Consider the following 27,318-nt stretch of genomic DNA (forward strand, 5'->3'; position numbering starts at 1 on the left):
ATAGAAGAGGATGCTCAGACTCACTCATTATAAAAGATGTGCAAATAAAAGTTTTTGAGATACCATTTTTTTGCCTGTTATTTTGGCCAAAATTCAAAAGTTTACTAACATAATCTGCTGGAGAGGCTGAGGGGAACAGAGAGAACACTGGGCAACCGCATGGAAGGCAGTAAGATGAAATCTGGCAAAGTTACAAATGCACATAGCCTTCACCCAGCAATCCCACTACCAGAAATATATTCAATAAATCTACCTGCACAGGTCCAAAACATACGTGTTATTGATTTCAGCGTGGCTTATGATAATGACTGATTAGAAACAATCCAGCATCCATTAAAAGGGGGCTGATGAAATAAATCATGATAGATCCATTTAACAGAACACCATGCACAATCTGACAGAGCTCTCTGTGATGATGGCAAGCTCTCCTAGAGGCAGTACAGCATAGCAATTAAGAACCTAGACTCTGGGGCGCCTGGGTGGCTCAGTTGGTTAAGCGACTGCCTTCGGCTCAGGTCATGATCCTGGAGTCCTGGGATCGAGTCCCGCATCGGGCCCCCTGCTCGGCAGCGAGTCTGCTTCTCCCTCTGACCCTCCCCCTCTCATGTGCTCTGTCTCATTCTCTCTCTCTCAAATAAATAAATAAAATCTTTAAAAAAAAAAAAAGAGTCAAAATAAATAAGAAAGATATTTTAGCATCCTTTCCATGCCAGCAAGCCAAAACCTAAAAAATGAAGGAACTGTATAGGCATTGCCTGAGACAAACTGAAAAAATGCGGACCTTTCCCTTTGGAAGGACAAAGGCAATGCTACATAATATAATCAAAGTCTACAAAATGTTGAGCCCATATGAGTGATATGCACAGGTATTGGGATGCCTGGGTGGCACATCTGGTTAGGCATCCAGCTCTTGATTTGGGCTCAGGTCATGATTTCAGGGTCATGAGATTGAACCCTAAGTCCACTCCAGGCTCAGCAAATAGTCTGCTTGTCGCTCTTTTGTCCCCCTCTGCCCCCCACCCCCGCTCTCCCTCTCAAATAAATAAATAAAATCTTTAAAAAAAAAAAAAGAAATATGCACAGGTATTTCATGCTCAAAAAATAACAATATTTATTTCATTTTTAAAATTATTAATTTTTAAATAACACTCTTCCTACAAAGAACTCAAAATGTATATATAGAACTTATAGTTTATAACCACAAACTTTCTTAATCCTTGTAATACTTCAAAAAGGGGGAAGAGAGGGACGATGAGGTAGACAGAGAGGTAAAAGAACAGGGCACTGCAGATCTGGACACAGGCAAGAGGGGTGGGGCCAACAGCTGGCTGGAGGGCCTGGTACCCCGGGAAGGGCCAGGAGAAAGCACCCATTTCTTTGAGGGTTAGATCCAGTTTCCCTCATGGAAGAAAATGCTTAAGATTTCCTTATAAGGAGCACTGGGACCATCCACAGCACTAGTGTTTTCTAAGTGGCAGGGCCTCCTTGGGCTTTCTCAGCAGGCATTCTCAAACATCTCATAGCTGGTCGCTCTGCACAGACAAACGGCCAGGGAGTCTGCCATTCTCCAACAAAGCAGGCGTGAACTAACACTGATGGGTAAAAAGAGAGGGAGACGGAGAAGGGTCTTCTTCCATCTGTTCCAGTAGGATTCAGGGTTTCTCGGAGGACAGGAGGAAAGCAGAAGTTGGCATTTGCATTCCTTTTACATCAAGTGGTTATTCCAGAGAAAGCGCAGCAACACATGAACTCCTCCAAAGAAAAGCAAGACAAAATGAGCCAGTGCCTCCCTGACTTCCTGTTGAAGATCCTGTTTAACACAAGAGCGAGAGAGAGAGGTTTTAAAAAACAACAGTAGAATAATCCAAAGATAGAAATTCAATATTAAGATTAATTCAGTGAGGGACACCTGGGTGGCTCAGTTGGTTAAGTGTCTGCCTTCAGGTCAGGTCATGATCCCAGGGTCCTGGGATCGAGCCCCGCATCGGGCTCCCTGCTCAGCGGGGAGTCTGCTTCTCCCCAGCCTGCTGCTTCCCCTGCTTGTGCTCTCCCTCTCTCTCTGACAAATAAATAAAATCTTAAGAGAAGAAGGATTAATTCAATGAATGCCACAAACTCCTTGGATTTATGAGTCATATGAGCAGGACAATATCTCCGTCTGTTTTGTAATGGCCACATCCTCCACAAGCCTTGGGAAGTTTTCCTCTGGAGGTGTTTTCCCATCATCTTAACCATCAGCAAATTAGGGCTTCTTTTCAGGGCTGATAATCTCTTCCTCTGGCTTTGCAGAGCACTTCCTTAGTCCTTTCAAAGAAGCAAGACGTTTGCTTTGGGGTTGGAAGAAAGGATAGGACTTAGCTGAGTGGGGGGGGGGGGGTGAATATGAGTGAAGCTGGAGGCGACAAAGAGCACAGCAGGTCTGTGGAGCAGTAAGGAAACACCACTGTTGATCTGCGAACATCAAGAGAAGAGAAGGCTGAGGGTCCAATACAAATGGGTCTCCCCGTCCCTGCCCCTCCTCCTGCGGTCTCTTCTCAACACAGCAGCCTTGGGGGCTGTGAACGGTGCCTCTTCTGCTCAGAGCTCTCCAATGGCTCTGCCTCAGGCCTCCTGGGGACCTCAGGGCCCTGCCTAATCTGCCCCCACCACTGCTCTGACCGTTTCTTTTACTACTTTTTCCCTTACTCAGCCTCAGCCTCACCGCCTGCTTGCTCTTCTTCAAACATGCCAGATCCACTTCTGCCTCAGAGTCTTTGCTTTCCACCTGCCCCCACTGCTCGCCCCCAGATATCCATGCTCCCTCCCATACCTCTGTCAAGGTTTTGCTCAAAAGTCACCCTCTAAGTAAGGCCTTCCCTCCTCTACTTAAAACTCTAAATCCCCCAACACGCCTCACTCCTTTCCTTGCTGTATTTTTCTCCACAATATTTATCAGTGTCTGATAAACTATATACTTTATTTGCTTATAGTTTGTCTCCCTTTTAGAATATCAACTCCATGAGATTGGGAGTATTGTCTCTTTTATTTATTTTTTTTAAAGATTTTATTTATTTATTTGAGAGAAAGAGCACACACACACGAGGAGGGGGGCAGAGGGAGAGGAAGAAGCAGACTCCCTGCTGAGCACAGAACCCGATGGATGCAGGACTTGATCCCAGCACCCTGGGATCATGACCTGAGCCGAAGGCAGCCGCTTCACCGCTGAGCCACCCAGGTGCCCCAGTTTTGTCTCTTTTAATCTCTGCCATATCTCCAGTACTTAAACAGATCCTGACACACAGTAGATGCTCAATAAATATTAGTTGAATAAATGAATGAATAAATGAGTAATAAACCAATAGTAGCAAGCTAAAGAATTTAGGCTTTGTCCTGTCAGCAACTGGGAATCTTTAAAGGATTATTTCCCCTTAAAGTTGATATCAGTTAGGAAAGTTGAATGAACTTCTTCCAGGAAGGTAGATGAGAAAATGTATGGAGCACCAAGTCAGATGCTCATGAGCATGTGATGCTCATCTGATGCTCATTCTTACATATATGTAAATTCCAGTTTTGCCACTTAATTGCTGAGTGACCTTCGGTTACCTAACCTCTCTGAACCTCAACTCCTTCTCCTGAAATACTAATCCACTAATCCATAAAATTATTGAGAGAATTGAATGAAACACGTAAAAGTCTTTCAAAGAGTACCTGGAAGAAATTGTTTAGTAAATGTTAGCTTCCCTCCCCTCTTTCTAACAAACTAAGAAATTCCACATGCATTATTGTACCAGTCAGTGTCCCAGAGGAAACAGATGGCACACTTCAAATTAGGATAAATCAGGGAGAGTTAAATAAAGAGACTATGTACAAAGGTGGGGGACACACGGGGTGGTGCAATTCCCTGGGCTGGTAATGTGTGAGCTGTTGCCACTCCTAGGCCTGTAGGGATGGGGTTGGGGGGAGCACAGTTTCTAGAACCCAGAAGGAGAGAGTCCTATGGAGAAAAAAATCCCAAAGACATATTTAAGATCCTAAAAGTGACGGGAAGACTATTTTAAAACATACTTTAGGGGCGTCTGGGTGGCACAGTTGGTTAAGCATCCAACTCTTGGTTTCAGCTCAGTCGTGATCTTAGGGTTGCAGAATCAGGCCCCATATTAGGCTCTGCACTCAGGGTGGAGTCTGCTTGAGATTCTCTCCCTCTTTCCCTGCCCCTCCCCCTGCCAAATAAATCTTTAAAATATATAATAAAAACAAAACATACTTTATATCTAGGAAAATTACATGCCACAGATGAAAAAGAGAAAGAAAAGACCAGGTCCTTGAACCAAAATCCCTCAAAACCCCTAAATAGCGAAACAGAAGATGCTATTTTGAGAATCAAGGCCTATTTGAAACAAAGAACACATGCTTAAGTGAAAAGGACAAGAAATCAAGCTATGTGGCAGCTCAAGGAGAATCCATTCAGCAGACAAAAGTATAGCTAAGTGAGCTCCTTGCTAGGGAGTTCCAACAGCAAGAATAAAAGTTTCTTTAAATACACCAAAAACAGGAAGACATCTGGAGAATCAATGTGACCACTTGATTAAACAGAGTACAAAGGAAAACAAATGATGACTATATATGAAATATATCATTGCAGATTTGAAATTCTGTTAAAGTTGCTTGATTTAAGTCTTCAAGCAGCAGAGTGAATCCTTGAACATTTTAGAACCAAACTTGGGAGGAATTTTTTAAATTATTTTTTAAATGTACTGTGCTCTATTTAAAGGTGTTCAAAAAGGCAATTTTGGGGTCCAGGGCAAGATATCTTTAAAAGTCTAGGGCAGGGGCGCCTGGGTGGCTCAGTCGGTTAAGCGTCTGCCTTCGGCTCAGGTCATGATCCCAGGGTCCTGGGATCAAGCCCCGCATCGGGCTCCCTGCTCGGCGGGGAGCCTGCTTCTCTCTCTGCCCCTCCCTCTGCTTGTGCTCTTTCTCTCACTCGCTCACTCTCTCTGAAATAAATCCTAAAAAAAAAAGAAAGAAAAGAAAAAATAAACAATTACAACTGTTAGGAAAAAAAAAAGGAACAGCCCAGGGGAGGATCAGGAACAAGGGAGGAGGAAGAGGAACCATGTCTAGGAGCAGATAATGGGACCTGTCAGCCTTGGTAAAGCCTGCAGGTGGCATTTCCCCCTTGAAGGCTCTGTGGTCTCCTATATACAGAATCTCTGGAGTCCGGCAGACTTCGTTCAACTTCCAGGTCGGCTCATTTAAAACCTGTGAGACTTCAGGCAAATTACCCTCCTCCTCTGTAAGCCTTGATTTCTTCATCTGTAAAATGGGGATAATAGTACCAGCCTTACAGGGCGAGGGTGGGAATTAAACTAAAGAACTCCAGGGGCGCCTGGGTGGCTCCGTCGTTAAGCGTCTGCCTTGGGCTCAGGTCATGATCCCGGGGTCCTGGGATCGAGCCCCGCATCGGGCTCCCTGCTCCGCGGGAAGCCTGCTTCTCCCTCTCCCACTCCCCCTGCTTGTGTTCCCTCTCTCGCTGTATCTCTGTCTGTCAAATAAATAAATAAAATCTTTAAAAAAAAAAAAAGTCTAGGGCAAAGCCAGCTTTGTAAAATGCTGCAGGGAAAGCTAGGGCAGGCATAAGGATAGACATATAGATCAATGGAACAGAATGGAGAGTCCAGAAATAAACCCTCACATTTATGCTCAATTGATTTTTGACCAGGATGCCAAGGCAATTTAATAGGGAAAGAATAGTCCTTTCAACAAATGGTGCTGGGACAACTGGGTTGTCCATACGCAAAAGAATGAAGATGAAATTTTAACTCATACCAATATACAAACACTAACTCCAAATGGATCAAAGACCTAAATTTAAGAGCTAAGACTATAAATCTCTTAGAAGAACATATGGATGTGAATCTTCATGACTTTGGGTTAGGCAACGGTTTCTTAGATATGACCCCAAAAGCAGGAGAAACAAAAGAAAAAATAGATAAATTGAACTTCATCAAAGAACACCGTCAAAAAAGTAAAAATGGGAGAAAATGTGCAGATAAGATATCTGATAAGGAACGTACAACTAGAATGTATAAAGAATTCCTACAACTCGATAATAAAAAGATAAATAACCAAATTTTAAAATGGGCGAAGGATGTGAATCGACATTTCTCCAAAGATACACAAATGAGCAATGAGCACATAAGGAAATACACAACACTAACCATCAGGGAAGTGCAGATCAAAACCACAATGAGACTCCACATCCACCAGGCTGGCTATAATAAAAAAGACAGTTAACAACAAATGTTGACAAGGATGTGGAGAAACTGTCACCTCACATCCTGCTGCTGGGCCACAATGTAAAATGGTGCAGCCACTGTGGAAAACTGTCTGGAAGTCCCTCAAAAAGTTAAATATAAAGCTGCCCTGTGACTCAGCAATTCCATTCCTGGATATGCTCCACGAAGAACTGAAAACATACGTCAACACAAAAACTTCTACACAAATGTTCATGGCATCGCTATTCATAACAGTCAAAAAGTTGAAACAACCAAAATGTCCATCAACTGATGAATAGATAATATATACAACTGAATAATATTCAGCAGCAAAAAGAAATAGAATAGGGCACCTGGGTGGCTCAGTGGGTTGAGTGTCTGCCTTCGGCTCAGGTCATGATCCCAGTGTCCTGGGATGGAGCCCCACATCAGGCTCCCTGCTCAGCAGGGAGTCTGCTTCTCCCTCTACCCTGCTCCTGATCTCTCTCTCTTTCTCTCAAATAAATAAATAAAATCTTTAGGGCGCCTGGGTGGCTCAGTTGGTTAAGTGACTGCCTTCGGCTCAGGTCATGATCCTGGAGTCCCTGGATCGAGTCCCGCATCAGGCTCCCTGCTCAGCAGGGAGTCTGCTTCTCCCTCTCCCACTCCCCGTTTGTGTTCCCTCTCTCGCTGTGTCTTTCTCTGTCAAATAAATAAATAAAATCTTTAAAAAAAAAAATAAATAAATAAATAAATAAAATCTTTAAAAAAAAAAAAAAGGAAAGAAAAAGTAGAATACTGATGGGTGTTACAATATGGATGAACCTTGAAAAAAACATGCTAAGTGAAAGAAGCCAGACATGGAAGGTGGCATATTGTATTAGTCCACTTACATGAAATATTCAGAATAGGCAAATCCGTGGAGACAGAAGAGATGGGTGGGGCTGGGAGCAAAAATGGGAGGAAACGGAAGTGACTATTAACTATTGGGTCTGGGGTGTCTTTCTGGGGCGATAAAAATGCTCTAAAGTTGATTCTGATGATGGTTGTACAGCTCTGTGAATATTCTGAAAACCATTCATTGTATAGTCTCAACAGGTGAATTGTACAGTATGTGAATTTTATTCTTCCATAAAGTTATTTATTTTTTAAAAAGCTGGGGGAGTTCAGTGTCAACTTATTAAGCTGTAGGCATAAATTTAAGACATAAGTAAATTACAACTTCAAACGGAAAGAAAGAAAGAAAAAGAAAGAAAGAAAGAAAAGAAAGAAAGGGAAAGAAAGAAAGAAAGAGGGGGGAGGGAGGGAGAAAAATGGAATAGGAGGTTACGTAGAGCAGTGCCCTCTTGACTGGGTTGAGGCAAATACAGAAAACAGGTGTTGTGATTTGTCCTCCTCTGTTCTCTCCTCTTCAGGGAAAAAAATTAGAGCACTCAGAGTTAGGAGATAAAGATGCAGGAATGTTGAGCTAAGGACCTCCCTAGAATTCACAAAGTACAGTCATCAGTGAAAACTCTCCTACAGAAGAAACTGTAGCCTAGAAGGAAAATGGTGACTATCGGGAGTATGCTGTGATAAATGATCCATAGCAAAGAGGTGGTCAACTCCAACTATGAAGAGGGCAAAGGCAGAAAACAAATTAATTTTTTGGCTGAGATAACATTTAGTGATCCTTTTCTGTGGGTCAGGCTCTGTTCTAAGTGATTTACACGGATTATCTCATTTGATTTTCACAGCAGCCTATTCTCTGACCCTTTGTTCACGTTTGTCTCAGGGAATGTTTTATCTGAGGGAAAGGCTGAGTATTGTCCACCTTTGGACCAGACCATAAAAGAGGACATGGCACCCCCTGAAGCCAGCATGATGGCAGCAGCAGCGATGAGCAAGAATTCATCACAGGACAGGTCCATTTGAGGGAAAGAAGTTGGGCTCTGGGACTCCTGGGTGGCTTAGTCTGTTAAGCGTCTCCCTTCGGCTCAGGTCATGATCCTGGGGTTCTGGGATCGAGCCCCGCATCAGGCTCCCTGCTCAGCGGGAAGCCTGCTTCTCCCTCTGCCCTGCTCCTGATTGATCTCTCTCTCTCTCAATAAATAAATAAATAAATTCTTTTAAAAAAAGAAGAAGAAGAAGTTGGGCTCTGAGGGCAGTCCCCCACCCCCCACCAGGGAGCCCACATATCATTCTCTCTCCACTGCCTTCTCTCCTAATCAGGAGAAACAAAGAAATCAGCAGGAGTAGGGCTTAGATCATCACCTCTGGACGGTTCAAGGAGGAAAACCACCACTAAGGCAGAGGTTTTTCCTCCCTGATTGAGCATTAGATTCAGCTGGGAAGCTTTTAAAGTGCCTGATGCCCAGGGTGTGGAGCAACGTTTCTCACACTTTAATGTGCACGTAGATCTCCTGGGGTGTATGTAAAAAAATAGATTCTGATTCCAGCCCTGAGGCTGGGGTCTGAGATTTTGCACATTTGACCAGCTGCCAAATGATGCTGCTGTCTAGCTGTCCATGGACCACAGTTTGAGTAGCAAGTGTGAGATCAAATACTGGCTTTGACTCAGGTTCACAATTTTCAGATCTAATGTTTCATGATCTGGACGTTATTAATCCATGTGTTCTGCTAATTCCTGGGCGTCCCAGCCACTTGACAGCCATTGTTCTGTTTGCTCTTCCTCACTACCTGACTGGCCGTTGCTGGGGAAACCGAAGACTCACCTCTTGAACCATCCTACAATCGATGCTGTCCCCGATGTTTCTCAACTGCATGGCCAACTTGTGGATTATTTCCTCCTGGTGATGGTTCTGGCCAGTGCTACTCTCCTTGGGTTGAGAAGGCAGATCATGATCTACATGGACAGAAAAGAGTTCAAAAGAGATTATTAACTATCTATAAATCACTCACCATTAGTCACTAAAAACTGTCTTAGACAATGAGAAGGATGAAATCTCACCATCAATGATTATAGAAAAGCAAAGTCTTATATTGGAATAGATTAGCTCTGTTCAATAAAAATGTAATTCAAACTACATACTAATTTCAAACTTTCTAGTAGTAACATCTAGTAGTAACATCAGTAATATGTTTCACTTAAGATGGTATATCCAAAGTATTACCATTAAACATGTAATCAATATAAGATAATTACCAATATGTTTTACGTTCTTTTTATTATACTTAAATCTTTCAAATCCAGCACAAATACCTACAGCACATCTCAATCCAGGTGCTATCCTGCTTTCCAAGTGCAAAATCTTGATCTGTATTTGGATTTCATGCAATTTACAGTTTATTTTTTTAAAAGATCTTATTTATTTATTTGAGAGAGAGAATGAGAATGAGAGAGAGAGAGAGCATGAGAGGGGGGAGGGTCAGAGGGAGAAGCAGACTCCCTGCCGAGCAGGGGGCCCGATGTGGGACTCCATCCTGGGACTCCAGGATCATGACCTGAGCCGAAGGCAGTTGCTTAACCAACTGAGCCACCCAGGTGACCGCAATTTACAGTTTAAAAGGTAGATTCATACATCCGAGTTGTTCCAAACATACTTAAAAGTTTTCCAACAATGAAATCAAGCATGAGTTTTTAAACTTAAATAAATTGTAAATAAATAAAACTTAAAATTTAGTTCCTCAACGGGCCACATTTCATGCACTCAGGAAGCAAACACGGTTAATAGTGATTGTATTGGACAGGGCAGGTCTATATCTTTATAGTTTTGTAAAACAGAGTTTTCTACTTCATGCTTATATCCATGATCCTTGAATGAGTTCCTCCAAACCTTATTTGCTTCCAACAACCAATGAGTGTTCTGTTGGGTTTTTTTTAAAGATTTTATTTATTTGTTTGTTAGAGAGAGAGAGAGAGTGGGCAAGGGTATAAGCAGGGGGAGCAGCAGAGGAAGAGGGAGAAGCAGGCTCCCTGCTGAGCAAGGAGTCTGATGCGGAACTCGATCCCAGGGCACTGGGATCATGACCTGAGCCGAAGGCAGACGCTTAACCGACTGAGCCACCCAGGCGTCCCAACCGGTGAGTGTTTTTAAGCAACACTATGAGTAAACTGCTGTGCTGGCTGCTTTGGGGAGTTTACAAAGAATAAAGACAAGGTTTCTGTCCTTAAGTTGCTTACAACCCACTGGTTAGGGATGAAACAATTACCAAGTGCTTCAGGAATACAGAGGAGGAGGAAATAAATTTGGGCTAAAGTAGATAGAAGTATGGCTTCATAGATGCGCCAAATTTTGCATCGAACCTATTTTGTTTCAATACAATTTGAGGACTTTGATTTTTCAGGCTTTGTACTGAGAGACTAAGCCCTGTCCTCACAAAGTCTAGCAGGAGAGAGACACAAACTACAATTCAACATGTTATAGGTAGTAAGAGCAAGGTCTACACAGAGGAGTCAGGGCAGAGGTCCCAAAGAAAATGAGAGAACTGAGTTCAGTCGTGGAGAATGAAGGATGAAGAATTAGCCAGAAGAAGGGAGAGATGGGGGTGGGGCGAGCTGGGGAGGAGTGGCAAACAAGACCTTCCACTCTATCCAATAGAGCAGGGGACCCACCGGAGGGTTTTCAGCAGGAAATGACAGGATCAGATTTGCTTCTAGCTCTTTCCCTCCAGAATCGGAGTGGAGATGGGTAAGACTTAAGGCAGGGAATGCATTAAGAGGCTACTGCAAAGTGCTGCAGAGAGATGATAGGAGTTGTCTTACAATAACTAGCAGGCTTACCACACACCAGACCATACAGGCATTGTCTTACTGACTACTCCCTCGCAATGACCCCCATGCAGTCATTACCCCATGCTACAAATGAGAGAGAGCTGTGGGTTAGGGCAGCCCCTTTCAAATGTGGCTCCACCTTGGAATCCCTTGGGGAGGCTTTTAAAATTTGCACTGTTCAGGCCTCACTCCATTCCAGTGAAATCAGTTGAGCCAAGCATCAGTATTTTATTTAAAGCTCCTCAGGTGGTTCCCATGGGCAGCCAGCTTTGTGGACTGGTGGTTTAGAGCGGTTGCGTAATTTCCCCAGGGTTTGAAAGCTCGTAAGTGTGAGAGGCAGGATTTAAACCCAGGTCTGCCTGGTTGCAGAGTCCATGCTCTTAAACCTCAGCCTACAGAGCCTGAACTAGCACTAACCGGAAGTAATCCAACAGGGGTGGAGTGATGAGAACAGATTCTATAAATATTTAGGAAGCAGAATAGGCTGGAATTTGGCAATAGATTAGCTGAGAAAAGTGAGGGAAAAGGAAATTCTTACTTTTCCAGCTCAGGACACTGGAAACGTGATGGCACCATCAGCCTGTACAAAGAATGAGAGTCAAGGGAGGACAGGTACAGAAGGCAGAGGAGGCAGGTTGAAAGAGGAAGATGGTAATTTAAATTCATTTATAAATTTGAGATACCTGTAGGACATCTTAGCGGGCATCTGGGATATATCTGAAGCAAAAAAAAAAAAAAGGTATATATCTGAAGCTCAAGGGATGTCAGAACTTAAAGATTTAAGAGTTTAATTTCTTTCTTTTTTTTTTAAGATTTTATTTATTTATTTGACAGAGAGAGACACAGCGAGAGAGGGAACATAAGCAGGGGGAGTGGGGGAGGGAGAAGCAGGCTTCCCGCTGAGCAGGGAGCCCGATGTGGGGCTCGATCCCAGGACCCTGGGACCATGACCTGAGCCGAAGGCAGACGCTTAACGACTGAGCCACCCAGGCGCCCAAGAGTTTAATTTCTTTATTCAATAAAAATGCAGGAGTGGATGAGATCTTTCAGAGTTTATATAGCTAATGGATAAGATTAATGGTTAACAAGGTAAGCAAAGGAGCAAAAGCCCACAAAAATGACTGAGAAGGAATAGTCAGAGTGGTAAAGGGGGAATCAGGAGAAACAGTGTTTCCTAACCATTTTTCAATGCTTGTTGAAAATTTCTTTCTCGGGGCACCTGGGTGGCTCAATTGGTTAAGTGTCTGACTTCGGTTCAGGTCCTGACCTGGGAGTCCTGGGACTGGGCACCGCATCAGGCTCTAAACTCAGTGGGGAGTCTGCTTCTCCTTCTCCCTCTCTCTCTATCCCTCCCCCCGCTCATGTTCGCTCACTCAGGCTCTCTCCTCTCTCTCAAATAAATAAATAAAATCCTTTTGAAAGGGCGCCTGGGTGGCTCAGTTGGTTAAGCGACTGCCTTCGGCTCAGGTCATGATCCTGGAGTCCCTGGATCGAGTCCCGCATCAGGCTCCCTGCTCAGCAGGGAGTCTGCTTCTCCCTCTGACCCTCCCGACCCTCCCCCCTCTCATGCTCTCTCTCTGTCTCTGTCTCTCAAATAAATAAATAAAATCTTTTTGAAAGGGCGCCTGGGTGGCTCAGTTGGTTGAGCGACTGCCTTCGGCTCAGGTCATGATCCTGGAGTCCCGGGATCGAGTCCCGCATCGGGCTCCCTGCTCGGCAGGGAGCCTGCTTCTCCCTCTGACCCTTCCCCCTCTCATGTGCTCTCTGTCTCTCTCATTCTCTCTGTCTCAAATAAATAAATAAAATCTTAAAAAAAAAATCTTTTTGAAAGAAAAGGAAATTTCCTTCTAAAATGTACTGATGGGCAATGTTACTTGGTTAACGATGGTATACAGAATATGACTCTGTGTGTATGTATGTGTGTGTTGATGACGATGATTCTGAATCCTGAAACACACCTTAGGGTCCTTTCATTAAAGATGCCAATCATTGTCTGACTTGCCCATACCCCCTTCCAAAAGAATCTGCCATGTTGCCTAAGCAATCAAGCTCCTTCCATGTCCCCACTCCAACCCCAGGCCATAGCTGTTTGGATCAGAGATGGGATAACTGACCCAAGAACATATAATCCACTGGCTGGCCAGGTAGTCAGAACCTTGCCCTGAAAAAGAACAGGGTCCCTTCCTCTCTGTTCAACGTTCAGGAGACTAAGAGAAAAATCGGCAGCAGGACCAGGAATGCTACAGAATTATGATGGGCCTAGGGTAAGTCAAATCCATTTGCAAGCAAAAATTATGAAGGGGAAGGAAACATTGAAAGGAGAGATGGAGGAACCTAGTTGACAGAGAAGAACTAAGCGAACAGACACTTATTAGGAAAGCAAAACTCAAAAAAAAAAAAAGACTGGCCCCAGAATTGCCTCAGAACCTGACCCCTCCAAGTTCAGTTCTGTTTCATAAGCATCCTCACCAGCAACCACAGGTTTTTGGAGGTGACCGGAGTAGGTTTCTCTTCCCTGCAACCAAACGAATAATCATCAATATCCGTATCAATTATCATTGTCCAGAGCTGTCAAATGTAGGAAAAACTGCTTAGGAAATTGTGTTGGCTATAAACTGGCTTCAGGACAGACTTTGAAAGTGAAATTTAAAAATTAGGTTTCGCGGGGGGAGGGGGGCACCTGGGTGGATCAGTCGTTAAGTGTCTGCCTTCAGTTCAGGTCATGGTCCCAGGGTCCTGGGATTGAGCCCCGCATCGGGCTCCCTGCTCCGCGAGAAGCCTGCTTCTCCCTCTCCCACTCCCCCTGCTTGTGTTCCCTCTCTGGCTGTCTCTCCCTCTGTCAAATAAATAAAATCTTAAAAAAAAAAAAATTATGTTACTGGGGCACCTGGCTGGCTCAGTCGGTGGGGCATGTGACTATTGATCTCGGGGTTGTGAGTTTGAGCCCCATGCGGGGTATAGAGATTACTTAAACATACAATCTTTAAAAAATAAATAAATAAAAATAAAATATTTTTTAAATGATAAAATAAAATAAAAATTAGGTTCCTGGTACTAGTGGCTCTTGTTTCGGTTCTGGTCATTAACTATTCCTCTTAAAAGTTGAATGCAGAGACACCGGGGTGGCTCAGTCAGTTAAGCATCTGCCTTCGGCTCAGGTCATGATCCAGGGTCCTGGGATCCAGCCCTGCATCAGGCTCCCTGCTCAGCGGGAAGCCTGCTTCTCCCTCTCCCTCTGCTGCTCCTTCCCCTCCGCCCCCTCCACCCCCCCTCTTGTGCTGACACACTCCTAAGCATACTCTCTCTCTCTCAAATAAATAAATATTTTTTTTAAAAGTTGAGTGCAAAATGGCTTCAAGGCTCTGCTGTACTCAACCTGTTTAGTCAGCATTATTTGCCGACTAAAGAGAGACCGGTATCCCTGTCCTATACACATTTACACAGCAAAATAGCTATGCCACCATATTATAAGAAATATTATAAGGTTACAGGAAGGAAATCATTAAATCAAAGCTCTAAAACAGTCATATATTGGGGAAGTAAAAAGTCTTGTGACAAGATGACCAAAATGAATTAAACATAAAGTAAAACTCTATATTTTCCAAGTATCGAATTTTTAATATCCAGAGGGAAAAAGTATCTTGCTCTATGCTGAAAAGTTGTGTGACTGTATACATGTGTATATCCACACAGAGTTCTGAAACTAAAATCATAGTCTAAATGGCCTACTGGGAAATTTGGGACAATCACGTGGTTACTCTTTTTGCAAGAATAATTCCTTCATAAAGCATATCATAAGCCTTAATGTATTGGCACTTTAAAAAATATTGCTGTGTGTTGAGAATCTTACATAAGAAACTTTGACCACCTGTCCCTTCAGTTGCGTTTAAGAAAACTTTCCAGCAAACATGCTTCTAAGGTTTTATAAGTGTTTCTCTGCTGTGAATATTTTAATTTCTCCTATGGTGATCATGCTTTCATAATCTTGATTTTGTTCACTAAAAATTGAGATCTAGGGACTTGTGGCTCAAGGCTGGACACAAGCATTGGCTTCCCGTTGCCCCTAATCCCTCCCAAGACACCACCAAAATGAATGTATAAAAAAAGAATAAAACCACAACAGTGAAAAGAATGGGAGACCGGGTCAACAGCAGATGAGAGATCTATAGGTGTTTCTGGAAGGCAGAAAGCAGATGAGACAAGATATGGACAAATGAGCCAGGCAGAGAAAGCACCAAGACCTCACCACAGGAGCTCCTGAGGTTTGGAAGCCCATTTACTCCACTAAAACCCCAGGGCTGGGAGAGGGAGACCCCACATTGACCAGAAGTCTGATGGGGATCAGCTGTACCACATGGTACCCTTGACACCCCCAGGCCACTATACCTCACACAAACTTCAGGCAAAAAAACCCAGACCGCTCTTCTCTAATGGAAGAGAACAAATCTTGTGGAGAATGCTAAAGCATCTTTATGAATGTTGGTGCCTCAAATTAAAGGTCTCCTTGTTGTAGCATTTGGGGGACCTGGGGCTAGAAAGTGAGCTCCCTAACTCATCTCCCTAAAGTCCCCCCAACTCAGAGCCCTCCTATGCCCCCATTTGAGTCCCCACTCAGTGGGGAGTCAGTTAGGCAGAGTGGTAAAATTCTGAAGCCAGATCACTTGGGTTCAAATGTAAAATCCACTACAGATAACACTATGTAACCTGGGACAAGTTATTTAATCTCTCTGTGCCTCAGTTTCTCCAACTGTAAGATGAGAATAGTAATGTACTATTTCATCAACCCTAAGATTTTTTAATGCCTCCAAAATCAGAATGTATTTTATAATCTATGGCATGTCATATTTAAACAACATTTACCTTCTTAGTGTAAGAAAATGATGTTATATTTTACAATTGATGTAATTATTAAGCCTAATGAAATATCATAGTAACTACCTCATAGAGAGGTTGTTGAGATGACTGAATGAGTTCATATATTTACCCTGCACAAGTGCCCCGAACATGGATAGACACTACATAGGTGTTAGTTACTGTTACCACCTAAGAAAACAGCCCTACTCACACAACAGCAGAAAAAACCCACACCAGCTACCCAGTCCATATTTCTTTAAAATAAAGGATCACTAGGCAATTGAAAAGGACCACAGAATGCAAGAGAAATACCAGAAAGACAACAAAAAAAACTAATCCTGAAGAATACATGTAATTTAGGGAATGGAAGAGAATATTTGCCAATTCTAATGCATATATTTTGAGAGATTTAAGAAAATATCACATTCAAGAAACAAAAGAGAATGCTATGAAGAAAGAACAATCTTAGAACAAAATCTTTCCAACTGTAAAAATATGATTGCCAAAATTCAAAATACAATGGATGTTCTGAAAAAATAAAGTCAAAGGAAATCACTCGGGGGGAAAAAATCAGAAAGTGAAAAATATATGAGAGAAGAGATAGGTGATGTAGAGGGCAAATATGGAAAGATGAGCATCTGATTTATCGGAGTGCCAGAAAAAGAGAAAGAGGGGGGAAATTTCAAAGCAAACAGTGTAAGAGAGCTTCCCAAAGCTGAAGGACACCAAACTTCAGATTAGAAAGTCCCCCCCCCGCAACACACACACACACACACACACACAAAAGCCCCACCAAGTTCTCAGAACAACAAATAGGGAAGTAAAAACCTCACAATTTCAAAACACTAGGCGTAAGAGATGCTAAAAATCTCCAAAGAGAAACACAGATTAGTTTGGCCACTGACTTCCCAACAACAATGAATACTAGAATATAAAGGAACCATTTTTGCCCTCGAGAATTTTATAAAAGATATTTTCAACCTAGAATTCTATGTCTAGCTGAACTCTCAATCATATGTGAGAGGCAAATGAAGACATTTGCAGATCTGCAAGGGCTCAGGAAGTTTTCTCCCATGCAGAATTCCTTAGGAGGTCTCCTGAGGGAGTATCCCAGTAACACCGAGTATGACTAAACCAAGAAAGAGAAAGAAGATTTAGCAGAAGGTGAATCCAACCCAGGTGAAGGAAAGTCCCAGGATGACAGTGGGGCAAGAGGCCCAGAGAGAGACTAGATGGAGCCAGAGAACAGCTCTAGAAGGGCAGGCCCCTGAGCAAGGAGAATGTGGTAGAAGAGCTGGTATGGCTGAAAATTGGGGGAAACTCAAAGAAATGGAAACTATAAATCATGTGGCAGAAGAGAAGGAAAGGCAGTGAGAAAGTCCAGAAAACAATAAAAGATAATACAGGAAGTTTATGGTCTCAATGTGCAGCAAATTTTAATGTGGCTTAAGTTGAAAATGAAGGAATTGTTTTTTAGTTCCTTTCAACAGGGTATTTCTGTGTTCACCTTCATGGTACTCTACCTATATGACTGGGCAAAATTTTAAGCAATTGCAGCTTTCGTCCCTTGTTTCATGGGTGATTACTTTGAGGAAAAAAATCACTCCAGTATATATGGATTTTATTGCTGGGAGCCACCACCCCTAAATCCCAGAGTCTTGCACAACCTTTTACCTTTGGATGCTGACACAACGGGTGGACAGAAATGAGTGTGAAGACATGCCGACACATCTGCTTCCAGATTAGAAAACACACACCTCCGCTCTGCAGAGACAAACCACCTTTACCAGGATGCAAGGCCTCACCTCAAACTCAGCGCGACCTTTTCTTTTAGCTGAGGAAAGGAGCTTCTTTTAGGAGAGCTTGAAGCCATTAGCTAGTGCTTTAAGTTCAACCACTTTGAACATTTAAATCTGTCACGTGCAAAATCAACAGTCATTGTCTCATTTCACAGGACATATCTTTTCTTCATCAAGTAAACGTATTACAGTTGAATGTTCAATGGCTAACAACACCTGAGCTGAGTAATAATTTCAAAACCGTTTGCCTCAATTTAGCGGGACTACTGATCAATCTCAGGAAGGCTCAGAGTCTCTCACCAAGGACAAACTGCCCTTTTTAAAAAGGACTGCTGGTGTCACCCAGGATTGAAGTATAGCAAAAGAGAATGGGTCATGCAAGAAGGCTACAAGGAAGTTTGCACGACAGTGAAGTGTGAATTTGAGCCACCAGACTAGATGAAGCATCAAGAAGTATGGACTACCCTTCCGAGGGGTGCCCTGATGAAGGAAGGAGAGAGAACAGACAGTAGCAAGAGGAAGAGGTTTGTCGAAGGAATTTTCTAGGTTGAGAGTCTTGAGCGGGTTTTGTAGGTTGAGGAGAGGAGTTACAGCAGGAATAATGGAAATAGAAGATAGAGAAGAGCAAGTTGTTGAGGCAAAGTCCCAGAGGTTTAGGAGCAATGAGAATGAAAGCACATGGAAAGATTAACTTTGAATCAAAGGTGAGGGGTGTGGGTGCGCCCTTCCTTTGAGGTCGAATAGGAGGTAAGATGTGACGTTCAGATAAAGAAGTCTGGGGCAAGGGAGAAGGAGATTCAGGTGTTTACCCCAACGACATCAATTTTGTACATGAAGCAGGAAACTACACCATCTGCTGAGAAAGAAGGGGATCCTGAAGTGGCTGAAATTAGTCACTAACAGAAATGGAAAAAAGAAAGCTGACCAGAGTTGTATAATAATAGGAGCTAAAGACAACCATCACCCCTCCCTCCCCAAAAAAGAGAAAGAAAACATGTGTATATATACTTGATGGGCATTCTCTTTCCAGCTGCTAGGTGTCCTAACCTTGAACCTAAAGAAAAGACATTTTTATCCTATCCTCCCATAGGGGAAGCTTCAAGGCTTGGCCCAGTTATTTTCTAATGTCCTGTTCTTAGGCAAGATACTTACCTTCTCTGGGCCTCAGTTTCCCCATTTGTTAAAAAAGACTCTACGATTATTATGAATATTAAAAACTGACGTTCATAAAGTGCCAGGTATATAATAAGCCTTATATTAAATATCTTAGCTATTCCCACTGAACTTGGTATTAGGCAATATTTACATAGGTATAAAAATGTAAAACGAGTTTACTGGTTTCTAACTTTTACACTCAGCTGATAGACAAAGCATGGAAGAGTTGCTTGTGGCTGGTGGCCAGAATGTAAATGCTAACAACTCCGGCTATATAAAAATTTTTTAAAAAGTGTAAGGGACAAATAGCAGGGTGTGGAAGGCTGAGTGAGCAAGAGGATAGGGAAGTTAGTATCTGCGTCTTATAAAATGGGGAGTCATGTGATAGTGCTGAAAATATATGAAATGAGAAAGAGGAGTTTAAATTACTGAAGTTTCCAAAGACAACAAATAGAAGTTTTACAATAATAATTTAACTATCAACCATGAGAAGAGAGGGTATAGTAATGAGCTAAACCTCATTTGTCATGTTAAAGAATCAATGGGGGAAAAAAGAATCAATGGATGGCACCCATTTGAGAAACCAAGAGATAGAAGAATAAACACACATTATTTAGAACAGTGGTTCTCAACTGTGGCTGCATATGATGATCAACTTAGAGACTTAAAACAAAACAAAACAAAAAAACAATTTTGTTGGTCTGGGAATAAAACTACACATTGGTGTGTTTTTTTAAACTCCCCAGGTGATCCTAGCATACAGCACTGAGACTCACTAAACGGCACAACTGGAAACCATAGCCAGTTAGAGAGTTTCCCTTCTGGAAATGGGTCAGTGGGATGGGGATGGAGGTGGAAGGAGAGGCTGGATACTAATTTAACCTTCGTTTATTCATTCATTCATTCAACAAATAATGTAGAAGGCCTTCTATGTGCCAGGCATAGGCCCTTTTGACCACAACATCTCTAGTACTAGTTGATTTTTTCTCATGGACATGAGTGCTTGGACAAAAAGTTTTAATGCAATGAAAACACAGCATCATTACCTGACTCCACACATTTAAATACTTTGGGCAGCCAGTGAGAACCACTTCTGCTTGAGTACAAAGTGCATAACCTATGCAGGGTGATACAGTTGGAAAAAAAATCTTTCACAAGGGGACAGCCAGGCTGTGAGCTGACTGGGAAAAGACAAAGGGAAGAGTGTCTAAGGGCACTGGAGAGTACCCACCCTACTTCACAGGCCCCCTTTCCTACTGCCAGATGCCACTGAGCCATGGCTGCCTGGCTGGGTTCAAAAGTAAAGAGCTCTGAGGGTGCCTGGGTGGCTCAGTCGGTTGAGCCTCCAACTCTCGATTTCAGCTCAGGTCATGATCTCAGGGTCCTGGGATGGAGCCCCATGGTGGGCTCCGTGCTCAGCGAGGAGTCTGATTCTCTCCCTGTCCTTCTCCTTCTCCCTCTTTCCCTCTCTCTACTCATGCTTTCTCTCTTTCTCTACAATAAAATAAAATCTTAAAAAAAAAAAACTGCTCTGAGGGCAACGGCCCCCAGAGTTCCCAAACCCTACAACAGGGTAGAGAAGGAGAGGGAGAAGATAGGCAGGGAGGGCCAGGGTCTCGGTGCATTAACTCCCCTCAGCCAAGAGTAAGCCCCTAAGAAGGTGGCTTACGTAGTAGGTGAAATATATGGCCCTTTGATAAAAATTGCAACCATTCTGCCTGTCATTTCAGTTTCTGTTGTTGTTTTCAAGAGTATCATGAAACCTATACACATTAATGACGTTCTCATCTCAGGCCATTTTGGAATAACACCCTAATGATTAGTTGACACTCAACCAAGGATTATTTGAGGGTACCAGTGAGGTCTGAGAGCTCACCCAGGAGACAAGGTGCCCAGAGAGAAGAAAGGGCAACCAAGTAGGGAGACTCTCCAAATGGAGGTCACGTACTTCATAATGGCTTTAGGGCCAACCCTGCCTGTGCTGATCAAAAGCATAATGATTTGCATCTATTAGTTTAACTGATCAATTAATGTCACCTGGGAAATACAAAATCCAGTATCTGCATTAGGAAGATGGAATACATGTTGGATACATTTCAGTAATGCACAATGGGAGAAATGAGGAGCTATATAGAAGCCAACAAGACTTGGGTAGCTCAATTGGGTAGGCAAAGGGGCAGAAAAGGAAGGACATGGAGATAGGATGCAACAAAGGATTAAGTGTGCCAAAGAGAGAGATGTGTTTTGCATTCTGGAACTCAACATAATTTCTATTTATATTTTGTGCATGTCTGACTAAGTGGTGAATTCCTTGAGGACTGTATCTATTTCATAACTCTGAGACCTAGCTCAGTGCCCTGCACATAGAAGATCCCCAACAGATATTATTATGATTATAAAGATGCAGTTGCATAAGGGGGTGGAGAGAAAGGGACAGAAAATAAGGTTAGAGTTAGATGAAAAACGTTGGCTATTCTATAAGTTTACCTAAGAAAAGCCCTTTTAGTTTCTCTTGAAGACAGATCTTTCACTTAAACTTGTAAAATATCAACAATAATTCACATTCACATATTTTACCTCTTGGTATAGAACCTTATCAAAAGCCTAAAGATACTCCCACAGTTAGTGGTGGGAGTGAAATTGGTACAACCTCTGTGGGGGGCAATGTATCTATCAAATTTTACAAATGCAAATATGTACGATTATTTGTTGTAGCATTGGTTTCAAAATTAAATGATTGGAAACAACCTAAATGTATATCAAGAGTAAACTATTTAAATAAATTGTTATATTCACAAAATGGATTATGCCATTGTAAATAAGAATGACACTCTGCAAGTATTAATGCAGAAAGATCTACAAATCATATTGTTAACTGAAAAAACAAGGACAGTGTGCATTGTATGCTACCTTTTCTCTAAAAAGGGAGGGGGTATAAAAATCTATATTCACGATTGTTCTTATTTACATAAAGAATGCCCAAAAATCAAGAACAATGTTTGCCTATAATAAGGAGTCTTCAGAGTGGGAACTGAAGAGACGGGGAACAAAAATGCAAGACTTTTCACCATATGCCAAAATTTTCATATTCTTTAGTTTACCCATGAAAATGTGTTTTTATAAGCAAACACTTATACAGCACTTAATGTCTCAGTCACTGTTGCAAGCCATTTAAAATCAGTAATTCATTTATTATTAATGTAACATAAATACTCAAAATTTAATTTTTTTTTATTTCATTTATTTATTTGACAGAGAGACACAGCGAGAGAGGGAACACAAGCAGTGGGAGTGGGAGAGAGAGAAGCAGGCTTCCCGCTGAGCAGGGAGCCCGATGTGGGGCTCGATCCCAGGACCCTGGGATCATGACCTGAGCCGAAGGCAGACACTTAACGAACGACTGAGCCACCCAGGTGCCCCACTCATGAGATACTTTTTAAATTAAATTTTGAGGGGTGCCTGGGTGGCTCAGTCATTAAGTGTCTGCCTTCAGCTCAGGTCATGATCCCAGGGTCCTGGGATCGAGCCCCACATCGGGCTCCCTGCTCAGCGGGAAGCCTGCTTCTCTCTCTCCCACTCCCACTGCTTGTGTTCCCTCTCTCGCTGTGTCTCTCTGTCAAATAAATAAATAAAATCTTTAAAAAATAAAAATAAAAAATGTATCTCATGAGTCTCGTATTGTGGTTATACAGAAAAATCTTTGTTCTTAGGAGACAAATTATTTAGAGATGGAATTATTTAGAGATGAAGTTAGTAGATCTACAGCTTTATCTTATAACTTCCTTTGTAGCAAAGAAAAACATCTGTACTTGCATTCGTGAGTATGTGTGTATATGAATGTAGAGGGAGAGAGAGATAAAAAGATAAAGCAAATGTGCCCCCTCCACCAAGAAATGGTAAATTCATGCAAAGGGTATATGACTAACCATAGTCTTATGTGTGCAACTTTTTTGTAGATTTTAAATTTTCCAAGGTAAACGTTAGAAAAGAAAAAAAACACCTCAGGAAAGTCCTTAAAAGTGAAATAAAACATTTCTATTTAGTTTCTATAAACTCTTTGGAGTGCTTTTCAAGGCTCTTAGAATATATCTCGACTTCTCTGTCCATCCTTCTTACTCTGTTTGACCAAATTTTACCTTTGAATCACATCTCAAAAATTACTTTCTCAATATGGCTTTTTTGAATCTTCCAAAATAATGTGATCGCTCACTACTGTGAATATCTATAGTGCTTTTAGTTCTATTGAGATACATCATACTCTAAATTTTGTTATAATCATTGAATGTTTTGGGACGCCTGGGTGGCTCAGTCACCCTTCAGCTCGGGTCATGATCCCGGGGTCCTGGAATTGAACCCTATTGCGGGCTCCTTGCTCATCCGGGGGTCTGCTTCTTCCTCTCTCTCTGCTCCTCCCCCTCTGCTTGTGCTCTGTCTCTCGCTTTCTCTCTCTCAAATAAATGGAATCCTAAAAAAAAAAATCTTTGCATGCTTTTATTATATAAAACAAGAGATGATAATGTATATTAGATGTGTATATTGCATACTTACCTATTATACATACGTTGTCGATAACAATAATTATTAGTTATGAGTTACTCCCTAAGAACTTAACAATTGAAAGAAAAAAGAAGTGTCTTTGATAACTAGAGGCAAGATTAATTTATGTGTAGTGGAAATGAGTGAAATGGGCAGTCATTGGAAGAGGGAGAGGCTATCAGCTCTCCCTTGCCTAATGGGCTCCCTCTGCCTGCAACTCCCACTGTCATTGACTCCTTCAGGTCTCAGTCCAGGGTTACATCTTGAGGGAAGCCTTCTCTAACCTCCCTGCTGGGTCAAAGCCCCATTATAACATCTGGACCTCTTCTTAGCACTTATCACATTATATTTAACATTAGTATGTTTAATCGACTACTATCTGCCTCCTTTACCAGACTGTATGCTTCAGGTCGGAAGGGACTGTTAATGTTTTTGCTCACCACCGACACCTCAGTATCTTGCACAGTGTTTGGAATTTAGTAGGCCCTCGTTTTTTTGTTTTTTGAATGAGTAAAAAATATGTCCATCTAGAGGAAGAGGGGGAGAGTTGATGAGACTTAGAAGAAAAGAGAGAGAGGCAAAAATGAGCATCCAAGCACTCTCAAAGGGAGAAAGAGGCTGAATAACTGGACTCTCTACTGACTTCTACAATCAATATACCCCATTTAAACTACTTATACACCTACATGCATACATATACACACACACATATACATAATTCTGCCCTTTCCTGCCAGTAATTATTACATTTCTAGAAGTGGAAAAGCCCTCTTTCGGCTCTAAGTTTTGTTTTCCCAGGAGTTCCTAATTTCCCTTAAACGACGTATCAGGATGGTTTCTCTGGACTTGCCAAGATCCTACGCATCCCCTCAACTTTTCTAAGAAAAGGCGGCTTCAAGTTCCCCTTACAAAAATCATGTTTTCTTTCTCCAGAGAGTTACACGTTCAAACGTGTCTCTTTCCCCAAAGGAACCGAGACACATTTCGGCTTCAGCGAGTCACTGAATAATGACTGGTGATTTCCATTTTCAATCTGTGTCCAAAAGCCAAAGAGGGGATAAGGGGACCTCTCAGTAATCAGCTTCCTCAGTAGGAGTTTTACGTGGAGCAGTACTTAAGACTTCTTTCTAAAAATATTTTATTTGTCAGAGAGAGAGAGAGAGCACGCACACACAAGCAGGAGAGGGGCAGAGGGAGAGAAGCAGGCTCCACACTGAGCAGGGAGCCCCATGCGGGGCTCGAACCCAGGACCCTGGGATCATGACCTGAGCTGAAGGCAGCCGCTTAATCGACTGAGCCACCCAGGCGTCCCTTTTTTTTTTTTTTTCCCCCTTCCTTTTTTTCTTGAAGGTTCCCAGCCAGAGAGCATCCGCAGGTCCTCCGAGCGACCGCCCGCGACCTTCGCGGGACCTGCAAGCCGCCGCGCCGCACCGGCCGCCTCTCCGGCGGGAAGGCGCGCGCCCCGCCCCGCGGTTTTGGCGGCAGAGGTCACGTGGGCCCGCCGTGGCCAATGAGGGGCGCACACGGCGCCCCCGGCGGCCAGAGCGCTCTCCCGCGCGGGCGGTGCCGCGCCGGGCTCGCTCGTAGCCTCTGAAGCGAGAAGCAGCTCGGGAGCGCGGGCACCCCAGCCCAGTGCTCGGCGCCTCCCGTTACCCTGCGGCTTGGCGTTCTTGACGCCGTCCTGACACCTCCAGGGCCCTCTCGCACCGCCGCGTTCAGTCTGCACGCCTCTAAATGCCCTAAAATAGGAGGGGAGAAACGCGCCGCCCCCTCCTGCGCGGGGAAAAGAACGGGAGGGCGGTAGGAGGCCGGTGTCTGCCACCACCTCGCACCGACGGATCCCTTGTTTCTAATTGTTTGGCGGCGCCTGAACGCACGCCGGTGGCCCACCGGACTGAAACCCCCGTCACAAATAAGATTTTACAGAGTAAAACGAGAGTTCTAGGCGGGAAAACAAGCGTAAATGAGGTTGTTGGCCGTTACTCTATAACTCAAACGTAGGCGCTTTATTCTTCACCCTGCTTCTGCTTTTGAAGTGAAACTAGTTTGGTTTAAATGTGGCGACCGCCCAAAGGGCACCTCAGAAGGTGCTTGAGGAGGACTCTGTGAGGCTCAAATGGTAATAGCTGAGTGTGGAAACAACTGGAAAAAGTTTACGATAAAACAGAAGTTCCAGAATAGTGATAACGATCGCACGACTTTATGAATATGCTAAAAACCTTTGGATTTTGCCCTTTAAAAGGCTGAACTTTATGGTGTGCGGATCACATCTCAATTTAAAAAACAAAATATATGTCCTAGGAGGTATTCATAGGTGACAAAAATCTCAGGCTTTGAGAAATCATTGTTGACACCTGCACGGATCAAAATTCGGTATTTTAGTCAAATTCAGTTATTTCTGGAAAACAGGTATCTTATTTGATATGTGGCAAGAGACTATCAGGATGCCTGAAATTTCCACTTTCTCAGTGGCATGTAATTCCTTTAAAACTGGAGAACAGTCTGAGATTAGCTTTAATTATTCCTTTCAGGTATCTAGCATATTCTTAATCTAAAAGTCTAAACCCCCATAAATTTAACTCCTTTAACCCCAATACCCTAATGCCCTTCAAAACACAAGTCTTTAATTTTCCAACATTCAGGGGCGCCTGGGTGGCTCAGTTGGTTAAGCGACTGCCTTCGGCTCAGGTCATGATCCTGGACTCCCCGGATCGAGTCCCGCATCGGGCTCGCTGCTCAGCAGGGAGTCTGCTTCTCCCCCTGACCCTCCCCGCTCTCATGCTCTCTCTCTCAAATAAATAAATAAATAAATAAAATCTTAAAAAAAAAATTTCCCCAACATTCAGGGGCATTTAGGAATCACGCAAATTTTTGCAAAACAAAAATTGGAAGTTTGTATTTCCTTCATGTTCTTTCCCATATTGGCAAAATCAAAGAGGAACCTAAACTGAATTTTCTCTACTTAACAATGTAGACATTGTCAGGTCAAGTTAAAGACAAATCTGTATTAAAAGACAAATTTTGATCTATTTTAGTTAATCTGGGATCATCTTCATGAGTTGTCACATCAACAATTCAGAGCTAACAGACACTAAGAGATTTATGAGGCAAAGCCAGTTTTAGATCTTTACCACCTCAGAACATTGATGAATAGATTTACCACTATCTTCTTACAGTTAATGTTTAAATAATCTATTTAAGGCCCAATTTTATGTCCTCGATACCAAGAAAAATACATGCTAAGTAGAATATTTATCTTAGCTTAACATAAATAATATCTTACCTGGGTTCCTTGACATGGCTGAAACTGGCTGGGAGCTGACAAGTTGGGTCATGTACTCCCTCTGAAAACTGTATTTCACCCACAGGGATTTGCAACAATTTGTTACTTTGGGAGAGGGATTCAGAAGTTCTTTAGGTTCACAAACAATGGTATGTTTTTTCTTCATGTGTTTTCCCTGTTGAAAAATACATCTTCAGAGAACTTCCCCATCAGTATATATTCAGTGTATTTGATGAATATTGGTGTTCTAACAATACAAAAGCAGCCTTTATTATATATATCTAAGGGTTATGGTTTTGAGTGGAAAATGGAACAGGGTAATTAGGTTCTTTTTCAACTTAGATAAACATCTTTCTATATTGTTGATCTTTAGATCTGCAACACCACCCCACATCCTCATCTCCAGGCAGTTTTTCTTCATCTTTTCAATAGCCGCATTCTACTAAGAGAGCAGTCTAAATAAGTATGCATAGAAAAACACAGATGAATTAGCATAGCCAAAAGAAAATAGATTAAAAACCTAGAGATGGGGAGGGTTGAGTATGAAATAAATTTTGGTCCTACTTCCTTGTTGTGTATATGATTTCGTATTCTCTCTTTAATTCTCCATATACACATAGTCCATCTCTACAGACTCTAATGAAGACTATTCTCCCACCCCCACCCCTTTTTTCTAATACTGCAGCACTAAACCAATACATTGAAGAATTGAACTAAGACTTTCGTTGTTTCCCTGTGCACTTA

The 27,318-nt window shown here is 42.6% G+C and overlaps 1 protein-coding gene across 1 annotated transcript; it reads right to left on the reverse strand.

Moving 5' to 3' along the window:
* Positions 1-1,095: 1,095 nt before the first annotated feature.
* Positions 1,096-26,779, reverse strand: PXT1 (peroxisomal testis enriched protein 1). Its single transcript, XM_064597536.1, has 3 exons — positions 26,575-26,779; positions 8,948-9,078; positions 1,096-1,810 (listed from the first exon to the last, which is right to left on the reverse strand). Exons 1-3 carry the CDS (start codon positions 26,738-26,740, stop codon positions 1,706-1,708), a joined length of 402 nt encoding a protein of 133 aa, XP_064453606.1. The 5' UTR covers positions 26,741-26,779; the 3' UTR covers positions 1,096-1,705.
* Between the last annotated feature and the right edge of the window lie 539 nt (positions 26,780-27,318).

This window comes from Mirounga angustirostris, unplaced genomic scaffold (assembly GCF_029215605.1).
Source record: "Mirounga angustirostris isolate CCGP_5_RB_7025 unplaced genomic scaffold, mMirAng1.0.hap1 SCAF_8, whole genome shotgun sequence".
Taxonomy (NCBI): domain Eukaryota; kingdom Metazoa; phylum Chordata; class Mammalia; order Carnivora; family Phocidae; genus Mirounga; species Mirounga angustirostris.

Bases quoted from the DNA above. Each gene is read 5' to 3' on its own strand.
- PXT1 (XM_064597536.1), bottom strand. From the start codon at position 26,740: ATGAAGAAAAAACATACCATTGTTTGTGAACCTAAAGAACTTCTGAAT. The intron at 9,079-26,574 runs GTAAGATATTAT...CTGTCCATGTAG, and splicing joins AGCCATGTCAAGGAACCCAG to ATCATGATCTGCCTTCTCAA. The intron at 1,811-8,947 runs GTGAGTCTTCGG...TGTGTTAAACAG, and splicing joins ATTGTAGGATGGTTCAAGAG to GATCTTCAACAGGAAGTCAG.